The sequence below is a fragment of the Penaeus chinensis genome, chromosome 6 (assembly GCF_019202785.1).
Source record: "Penaeus chinensis breed Huanghai No. 1 chromosome 6, ASM1920278v2, whole genome shotgun sequence".
Taxonomy (NCBI): Eukaryota; Metazoa; Arthropoda; class Malacostraca; order Decapoda; family Penaeidae; genus Penaeus; species Penaeus chinensis.
The window spans coordinates 2,466,320-2,476,319 of NC_061824.1; the positions used below are offsets into that span (position 1 = coordinate 2,466,320).

Here is a 10,000-nt window from a genome sequence, read left to right on the forward strand (position 1 = left end):
TGACTTAAGTAATAAGTTAATTATGTAGTAACGGATAGGTTGCTGATACTAATTATTTCAGAATAGTTTGCATTTATTCAGTCTTCAGCAACCTGTCAAATGGATCTTTGCCACAATAAAGATATAAAGACCATAATTCTTCATTACAAAATCACTAAACATTTTATTTCAAGTGTTAAAGCAATGAAAAATGTATTAGATAATTTCTTAAAAACCACTCCCGCACATTGGTAAAAAAATACAGGTTTTAAAAATGACACACTGAAGAGATTTTCATATTTTTAATGAAGTATAAAAATGTACAAAAGTTTTATAGAAATATGAAGATAATTTATATCCACAAGTGTATAAAAATATGAAAAAATGAAATGTATGTATATTTTACCTACAGATCATGGATTTGAGATAAGAAAACAGTAAAGAAAAAAAAAATAAAGAAAATAAAGAAAGAAATAAAATAAAATAAGAATAATAAAATAAAACCTATAAAAACAGAGTGAAGGCAAATGCAGAAGAAAAACGTGAGGACAGAAACACACAAGAAAATATATATATAAGGGATTAGGCAATCTACATATGTACAATCAATGTGTTCCGACATCTATCTGCAAAATCTGAACATTATCCTGAAGATTAAAATAATACATTTTTCCCCCCTACAAATCAAACTCGTCCAAATGAGACACGCAGAATGAAAGTAGGCAAAATAAATACTTCAAAATTTATCTGCAAACTAAATTCACAAGACCTATCTATTTCTTCCTCTAGCTCTTCAGGAAAATGTTTAAGAAAACTAGTATTTATTTCTTATCATTACCTCTTAGCTAATGTTTAACTAACCTATCAATATAAAGACCAAATTAAAAACTGTAAAAAGTCTGCTTCTTTTCTCCGTGTTTCTACCCTTTCCACTAAATACACACAACTTTGCATTCAAAGTTTTTAAACAGTTTCTCTGAATTAAAACAAAAGATAAAGAAAAGGGTGACCTCAATTATGTCGAATAATAATACAAAAGAGTATCGTGACACACACAAGCTACTGTGTCTTGCATTCGTCGGACCTTGCGGCAGGCTGAGGAGGCTTCCCTCGTACGCCAATACTGGCGCGGGTCATGCGTCTCTCACTGGGTCTGATTGGGCTGTTTGTGCTCAACGATTTAAGGGGGCCACCAACCTAGGGAGGAGAAAGTCAACTATTAATACCTATCTTCAAATCCAATCTAGTTAAATATCTATTTCATCAACTTTCATCAATTTTGAACTGAGAATATAATTTCTTTCTTCTTTTTTTCAATCAAGGGCTATGTTATACTGTTTAACACTTAATATTATACAGACCTGTGGCTTGTCATTAGAATCGTACTTCTTGACCAAAGTAGTCGACCTTCTCATCACACCTGGGCTCTCTGCACCAGAGGGAAGGTCATTCAGACCTAGGAAAAAAAATATTTTTAAATGGATTATGATTAAGAATGCAAAAATAAAAAGCGTTTTTATCAAAGGACTATGACCACCCGTATACAATTTCAAGTTAATAACAACTGTGAAACCTAGAAGTAATGCAAGAAATGCCGTTTAAACTAATATATCCCATACTCGTGCAAAGTTTTGTTAATTCTTGCTGTCTCTTGTCCATTTATTAATTTAAATGTGGATGGAACTGCATACTCTCACTTTCAAATTTCCTAGATTTCTGGCTCATTATCTGCCAACTAAGTAACTAAATGATGACTATTTTAAAGCATCTTCATCAGTGACACAGACTTACTTTTATTTTTATTAATCTTGACACAAACCATTTGACTTTCATTCTCATTCCATTTCACTATACATCAACACCAATGTATTCCTCTCTCTGTTTCTTACCTTGTTTTACTTTTGAAGGAAGGCCTTCAATGACAGTCTCAGGAGACTCTGGGATGACAGTGGATTTGCGCTTGCGTTTCTCCTGGCTCGTGGAGGTCGATGCACAAACTCGCTTCATGGCACGTTTCATTTCATCGTCATTTCCAACCAAGGATTTCCTTCCCTGAGTCTGTGAGAGACCCGAGGCAGCTGCTTTTGCCTGAAGCACCTCTGGAAGTGCATTTTCATCAACCATCTGTACAAGTGAACGGCGGGTCCTCACTCCAGCCTGTTGCTGGCTCTTGTTAGCAGCAGGTATCTTCATAGTGGATGCCATGCGTGTCACTGCTCGTGATTTCACTTGGGGTACATCCGACAATCTCGGTTCCTGGGTCTGTGAACTTCCTATGACTTCAGGACTCTCCAGTGCCTCAGATCTTTGGGTGTTCTGCATGGAACTGGCCAGCTGAGGGGATGACTTGGCAAGCTTCAAAACAGATTTTGAAAGGTCTTGTGCCTTATCTTGGCTCTGTTCTGCTTTCATCTTTTTGATCTGTGCTTGCAGAAGTTTAACCTTAGATTTCATGTTGTCGTTAGCTTCTTCCAAGTCGTGCATTTTCTTCAGCACCTGAAAAAGTATTAAAAGTTTAAATATAAGCAACAATGAGAGACTGTATTATAATGACAATTAAGTTGTTACAAATGATCTCCTTCTAGTATGTATATGCCCTATGCTTTGTGAATACTATTTTATATGATGGTCATAAGAAGCAATCACAAAGTTCTAAATGAAAGCACTCATCCATTCTTAATGACAACCAAACTTACCTCAATCTGCTGGCTTGCCTGTTGTTCTGCTTGGCCATTCTTCTCATTAAAACGTTTCTGCCAGTGCTCCACCTCCTGCTTGGTCTCCTCCAAGTCTTTACGGCACTGTGTTGCACCTGTGTCTGTTTCTCTGACCTGTGTTAAAAGGCATTGGGCTCCGTTAGCAAGGAATAATAAGGCTGCAGAAAATCTCTTCCAAAAATGTTTGCATGTCTTTCTGTATTCATTATCATATTCTAATACTGAAATATTTTTCTTTCTTTTCTTGTCTTTTAGTTAAAGGACAAGAACAATGCAACAATCTTTTTTCCCACCAAACATAAGCCAGGAATAATCATGACTAATTAAAATGAAGATCTCTGATTACAGGAACTTGATTGAGCTAATATAATTTAGCTAATATAATTGAGCTAATTGAGCTAACCTTTTCCTTCAGCTGCTGCACTTCCCCTTCCAGTTCCTCTACATGCTTCATGCATTCCTTCAGTTCACTCTCCTTCTTCCTGCCAATGTTCTGGACGAGGGAGAACTTGGCGCGGAGTGAGTCAAGGTCTGTGCGGGATTCCTTGACCAGAGCCCCCAACTCTTCAATCTGAGGGTTAGGAAGAGACCATATGAGGTTACTAAAATGTTACAAATGTTACGATGATAAAGTGAAGCATGACATGTATGTGTGAGTGCAAATGCAAATACAGAAATACTTGAAATATTCAAGAGCTATAATTACAATAATCTACATCTACAACATTAAATAAGACACAAATATCTTCCTTAATTTGCAAAGTATGAAACCTTTCAGATAATAAGACTATGGTCTGTCAAAACAAAATGACCAAAACATGTTTTTGAAAAAGAAAAAGCATTGCACCCTGAACACAGAATAATAATAATAATCAGAAGAAGAAGAAAATGTTGGAGTCAAGTCTACCTTTGCTTCTTTTGCTGCCACAGCTTTCTCTAACTTCTCAACAGACGCAGCTTTGTCCTTGAGCTGTGACACCTCTACCTGTAGGCCTGCTTTATCCACCATCAGGCTTGTTGTCTGTAAAGACCAGGAAGGAGATAAATACACTAAAATGGACTCTTAACCCATCCACAAACAGTCTTACAAAATTAAAAAAGCTGAAGATAATTCAAACTAGGTAACTGGGAAAGTGTACAAACCTCTGACAGCTTGTTAGTGAGGTTATCCTTGGCAACCTGGAGCTCCTCATTTGCACTTTGCACTTCCTCTTGCAGTCTGGCAATCTCCTTGTTAAGTGAGGCAGCATCTTCCTCCTTCTTGCTCAAGTCTTGTTTCAGAATGTCTCCTGTCTCTTGTTGATTCTTCAACTGTTGCTTAAGTTCAGCCAGGTTGCATTGCATTGTTGCAATAGTCTCCTTCTGGGATGCAATATCTTGCTTGGATGCTGCAATCTCTACTTCTGCATCAGCAAGACGAGATGTTGCAGACTCTAGTTCTGACATCGCATCAGTCTTCTCCTTTGACAAGCTTTCCTCATGTGACTGAAGCTTTTCATAATCTTGCTTCAGTTGCTCCTTCTCTTTCACGAGATGTTCCTTCCCTGTTGCCCATTCCTCTTTCTCTGATCTCAGTAATTCTACATCTGTGCTCAACTTCTCCTTTTCTTTCTGATGTTCTTCATTCTTGTTCCTCAGTTCCTCATTCTCCAATAACAGTGCTTCCTTGACCGATGTCACCTGCTTGAGCTCTACAGTAAGTTCTTCAATGTCCATGCTACTCTGCTCAGCTAAGGTAGCCAACTTTTGCTTTTCAATTACTATCTTTTCATTCTCTAACTTCAGACTCTCAACTTGTGACTGTTCCTGTTCCTTCTGTGAAACGAAGGAGTCAATCTGACTCTGTAGGGTTTCCCTTTCCTCCTCATTTTCCTTACTCTTTTCTTCTAGCAATGCTCTGTCTGATAATATCTGCTCCTTCTCTTGAGACAGCTTATCATTTTCTTGATGCAAACTGTCCTTCTCAGATGCCAAGTCGTCTTTTTCCTTCATAATAACTTCATATTTGGACTGAAGCTGCTCCTTTTCAGAAAGCACTTGCTCTTTTTCAAGAACAACCAAATCCTTCTCCGACTGCAGTTCTTCATATTCCTTCAAGCACTTTTCTTTTTCTGCCACAGCTGTCTCCAGCTTTGCAACCAGCTCCTGCATTTTGCTGGCAAGTTCGTCTCGCTCAGATGAAGCACCTTGTAGTTGCTCAGAAAGCCGGTTATTTTCCTCTTCCAATTTTTCAATTTGCTTGATATATTCTTGACACTCTGTCTGATGCTGATTTACTGCATCTTCCAAGTTCCTCATTGTGTCTGTCAAGGACTTCCTATCATTTTCGATTTCCTCTCTTTCTTTAGTACTATCTTCATGTAGCTTTTTAAGCTCATCATATTTCTTTTCCAGCATTTCATTCTCATTCTGAAGTTTTTCATATTTTTCTCTCAGCTTCAGGAGTTCCTCTGCATCCTCTTGACTCTGGTTCCTCTCCTGCAATGACCCCCTGAGTTCCTGGTTCTCCGAGAGCAGTGATTCGTTCTGCAACACTAGTTCGGTGTTACGAGCAATCAACTCTTTGTTGCCAGAGACAGCTTCCTCCACCCGCTGTGACAAGTTCATACTCTGAGTATCCAGGTCCTGTTTCTCCATCATTAGGTCATCCAGCTGCAGTAGCATTTCTTGCTCCTTCTTGGTCAGGGTCTCGTTGTCCGAGGTGAGAACGTCGTTGCGGCAGACCAGCTCATTGATCTGGGAGCTTAGATCCTCGATAGTGCCAGCCAGTTCTTCATTGCGGCTGATAAGGAGGTCGTTCTTGGTGGTCAGCTCATCATTCTTGGAGCTCAGTTCCTCGTTCAGGAAGGCTAGCTCTTCGCTCTTTTTATGGCTGTTTTCAAGTTCTTGTAATCTGTTCTCATTGTCTGCTACCTCTTGAAGTTCTTTTTGCAGGGTGCTGTATTTTTCCTTCAGGTTATTATGCTCCTCTTGCAGTCTGTAGTACAAGTTCATGTAAAGTATTAGAAAATAAAGCCAAAAAACAAAGTGACCTTTAGAGCATTATTATTCATCTTTCAGTTAAGAAAACCAATGAAATAATCTATTATAACACTAATAGCCAAAAACAGAGCAATACCCTCTGCTCCTCCGCAAAACATGCATCATCTGGAAATTAACATTTCATTATGTTATAAAACCTGAACAAGAACAGAAAACAAGAGACAGCTGCTTTAGTGCATACCTAGCAATCACTTCATTCAAAGAAGTAATGGTATCTGCTTGTGAGTCTTCGAATGTCTCAGCTGCTGAAGAAGTGCGCATGTGCTCCAGTTCTTCTTTCATACGCTCCTTGCTCTCACAGGCTGACTTCATTTCAGCTTCCAGCTGATTCACCTAGGGTTAATTATACACACACGTAAATATAAAGGGAATAAAATACACATGACACCTTTTTTTAATATTGCCCATAAAAAGATTCAGCATACTAAATAAATAATTAAAAGTTAACTTTCCTTTACTCCTCTCTTTTAATTCAATGCAACCACCACTAAACAAATCACACATACCTCTACAGCTTCCTACACACTCCCTACTACTAATTTCCCCTCAGCCAAGTTTACCTTGTCCTCCAGTTCTTGAGCCATGTCCTGGTACAGCTTATTTTGCTCCTGACTCTTCCTGAGGTCAAATGTTGCCTGCTTCAGCTGATCTTGTGACTCTTGCACTTCACACTTCAGGCCATTTAGCTCATCTTGAGAGACCTGAGGAGAGAAGCCAATTATCATCATATTCTTTAGAGGATATTTAGTGGACTTAATTACCATTCAGTCATTATTTACAGATGGAAATGCAGTACATACCATCAGTTGTCCTCTAGCAAGGTTCAACTCTGTCTGCAGAGCAGCAATGTCTACCAGGGTGTTTGCTTTCCTAGGCGACTCACTGGTCAATGGTAGGTCTCTCTAATGTAGGAGAAAATAAAACTTGAATTAAAAAAAACATGAAAACAAAAAAGTTAAAAAAGAAACTGTGGATCCTATATTATATATGCATACAACTTGCTGTTCATGTGAGCTACTCTTACCTGTAAACTTTTCAATTTAGCCATCTCTTGGCTCATGTATGATAGCTCCTCTTCTTTGGCAGCAAGGCTACTCTGCAAGCAAGCAATCTGGTCTTTGAGGACAGCCACTTCATTCTCCCTCTCCTCTGCTTCCCTGTTGTTGTCACTTGTTCTGTTGCATCTTAACTCCTCCAATTCTTCAGTTGTTATGTTGAGTTGCTCCTGGAGCTCTAGTATTTTCTGCTCAGCCTTCTTCAGCTCTTCCTCAGTTGCCTGGAGTTGCTCCTGAGAATGATCACTTATTTTTACCTTCTCTTCACTGGTATCCTTCAGCTGTGCTTTCAGCTGCTGCTCCTTTATCCTCAGATTCTGCACCTGAGAGTGAAGTTTCTGGTTGCTGGCTTCCATAGAATTTAAACGTCTGATGAGATCCGAGTTCTCCTTCTAAAAACAAGAGAGACAGGTTCTTTATCTGATATATCCTGTTTATAAAATCTAACACATAGTAAAATTCAAGTTAGAATGCATAAGAATAAATATCTTTACACACACGAACACAAAAACACACACAATTTTGTGATAATTTACCTTCATCAGTTCATCTGAGGTTGTATGATCTCGTTGCTGTTGCATCATGACAATCACATCCCTGTAATTCTCATAGTCACACTGGATGGTTTCTGCTCTCTTTCTCTCCACTTCCCACTTGTTTGTCATCTGCAGTAAATAAAACACAATGTTTGCAACCTCTAAGGAATCAACGTGTGACACAAGCACCACACACCTTTATCTCCCAAAATTCCACAGCTCAAAAACTTGTACATTTAGAATAATGCCCAAAATCACTCACTTGTCTCAGATTCTCTTCCAGATAAAGGACTTCCTTTGCCAGAGTGGCCTGAGAATCACACTGGCCCACAAGGTCTGCTTGAGTAGATGAAAGCAGTGCTTCCAATTCTGTTATCCGCTTGTCAAGTGCCTGGCGAATTTCCAGGACATGAGACTCTGCTTGCTTGGCGATTGCAGTCTGCCTGGCTGACTCTTGTTGCTCAGCAACCAGCTGCTCTTGCAGTTCATTCAAGCTAACATTGTTCTGAGAGGGTGGAAATGATGATGCTCATTACAATGGAAGAAATTCAGCAACCAAACACATTGATATGGTGTGTAAACTATTGGCAATGTTGCATAATATATCCAAGATCTAGCAGATCAAATGTAAAGAACACAAACCTTAGTGCATTCCTGCTCAAGCTTCTGCACTTGTTCTCTCCAACTTTCACTCTCATTGCACTTTTCTTCATACATTTCTCTATCAATGTAATTCTTCTTGGTGGTTTCCAGAGTCCTCATTGCATTCTCTAGTAACTCTCGTTGTTCGACACTCTGCAATGAGAGGGTCTGACGTTCCTCCAGCCTGTGAATGGAGATTTAAATTTTTACTTTAGATGACTGCTTTTTGCCATTTTAGATTTAATATCCTGAAAAAGAGGTTAGAACAGTGTTGAGAAAATACTTTCCCATAAACCATTGAATTTTAAAAGTTTCACCCTCATGAGAGTAGAAAAGAAATATCAAACTTACGCTGCATCCAGTTTCTCGGCCAAGTTTTCCATATCACTTTCCTTGGTTTGTATTTCGCTCTTTAACTTTACAATTTCCTCATTCAGGTTAGCAATGGTTGCTTCAGCACAAGAGGCTTCTTTCTGCAACTTTTCCTCCAGCTGCTGTTGTGCTGCTTGAAGTTCCATGCATTCTTGGTTCTTGGCCTCCAGGGATGAACTAAGTTCCTGCTTGACAGATTCAACACTTTCTTGGCTCAGCTGCATGTTCTCCAACTGATCCCTAGAAAGAAGGAAAAAAGAAGTGTTAGCATGCTTAAAACCAATATTCCCAAACGATACACTGAATTTCAATATCCTACTAAATGACTGAGTAAATAGTCTCTCTGCAAATTCCTGTAAAACCACCAACTTCAGACTTACTTTAAGCTGCTATTGGTAGTATTCATCAGCTCAATTTCTGCGGCCAGCAATGCCTTCTCCTCCCCAAGTGTGGACAGGGACATCTGAAGGGTGTCCAATTCTGACTTCCATTCTTCCTTCTGGACCTCCAACTGGGAGACTGCCTCCTTCAGGCAATTCATGGAGGTCTGCTGGGATTCCACCTCCTTCTCATAGGCTGCCTTAGCTTCCCTCAGTGCTGCTGCTTGCTCCTCAACCTCACGAAGGCTATTTGCAACTCTTTCAACCTCTTGCACCTTTTCATTATATTTTGCCCTCTCAGCATCCAAGAGGCTCTGATGCTCATAGAGGGAGGTGAGGGTGGCCTCCTTCTCTCTTGTGATCTCTTCAATATTATTCTTCAGGGACTCCATCTCGTTCAGTTTCTGCTCAAGTTCTTGGCTCAATGAGGCAAGTTGGGATGAGGTGGCCTCACTTTCTTCCTTCATCTGTGACAGCTGGCTCTGCACAGCCTCGACCTTATATTCTGCCTCATCAACAGTATTCTCAAGGTCCATCTCCAACTGACTCATCTTCTGAGAACTAATAATGGCTTCATCTTCCAGCTTTTCTATACGAGCATTTGCCCCCTCTACTTTCTCACTGGCACTCTGTAGCTGCTCTTGCAATGCCTGATTCTCTGCCTGCTTCGTGTCGATTTCTTCTTCCTTCTTCTTCAGGGTCTCAATGATGGCCTCACACCTGACCACAGCCTCCTTTGCCTTGTTCTCCAGCACCTCCTTTGTTGCTTCCAAGTCCTTAACATGAGCAGCGGTCTTCTGCATCTCCTCTTCCAAGCTGTTAATGTTTTGGGTTTGGTTCTCCAGAGTACTACTGAGGTTTTGAAGTTCTTCAACCTTGCCCTGGAGAGCATCCTTTAGTTGCTCAATGTCTTCTTCTGCCCTTTTAATCTGTTCTACCTTACTGTCCTTTTCCTTTGTCAATTCCTCTAGGGTGTTCATCAACTCCTGCTGCTGCTGTGACAGCTGCAGCTTCTCCTGCACCAAACTCTCCACTTTGGTCTCAAAGCCAACACTGAGCTGGGTGACCTGGGAATGAAGGATCTCTACATGACCCTTCAGAGTGCTGCTGTGCTCCTCAGCAAGGGCCAGGGCCTCCTGGAGGCGCAACATCTCTTCTTCTTTCTCCTTTCTGAACTTCTCACTCTCCTCCTTCAGCTCACTCTTTTCCTCTTCTACCTTTTCAAGCTGATCCTTCAGGCTTGAAACTTCCTCATCTTTTCCTTCCAATGCCTGTCT

At 40.1% G+C, this 10,000-nt stretch overlaps 1 protein-coding gene across 2 annotated transcripts in view; it reads right to left on the minus strand.

Annotated features, from left to right (window-relative positions):
* Nucleotides 1-266: 266 nt before the first annotated feature.
* The window catches only part of LOC125026368 (COP1-interactive protein 1-like), a 22,483-nt gene continuing 12,749 nt past the window's right edge, over nucleotides 267-10,000 (minus strand). For both annotated transcript variants that reach the window (XM_047614769.1, XM_047614770.1), the window contains exons 17-32: nucleotides 8,724-10,000; nucleotides 8,323-8,583; nucleotides 7,972-8,155; nucleotides 7,592-7,834; nucleotides 7,330-7,458; nucleotides 6,763-7,185; nucleotides 6,539-6,640; nucleotides 6,299-6,439; nucleotides 5,920-6,071; nucleotides 3,840-5,673; nucleotides 3,604-3,717; nucleotides 3,100-3,267; nucleotides 2,676-2,810; nucleotides 1,869-2,475; nucleotides 1,341-1,435; nucleotides 267-1,176 (exon numbers count right to left, since the gene is read on the minus strand). The exon at nucleotides 8,724-10,000 is cut by the window's right edge and continues 552 nt beyond it. In XM_047614769.1, the coding sequence (XP_047470725.1) occupies nucleotides 1,039-1,176; nucleotides 1,341-1,435; nucleotides 1,869-2,475; nucleotides 2,676-2,810; nucleotides 3,100-3,267; nucleotides 3,604-3,717; nucleotides 3,840-5,673; nucleotides 5,920-6,071; nucleotides 6,299-6,439; nucleotides 6,539-6,640; nucleotides 6,763-7,185; nucleotides 7,330-7,458; nucleotides 7,592-7,834; nucleotides 7,972-8,155; nucleotides 8,323-8,583; nucleotides 8,724-10,000 (6,003 nt within the window). In that variant the 3' untranslated portion in view covers nucleotides 267-1,038. The remainder of the gene's footprint in view (nucleotides 1,177-1,340; nucleotides 1,436-1,868; nucleotides 2,476-2,675; nucleotides 2,811-3,099; nucleotides 3,268-3,603; nucleotides 3,718-3,839; nucleotides 5,674-5,919; nucleotides 6,072-6,298; nucleotides 6,440-6,538; nucleotides 6,641-6,762; nucleotides 7,186-7,329; nucleotides 7,459-7,591; nucleotides 7,835-7,971; nucleotides 8,156-8,322; nucleotides 8,584-8,723) is intronic.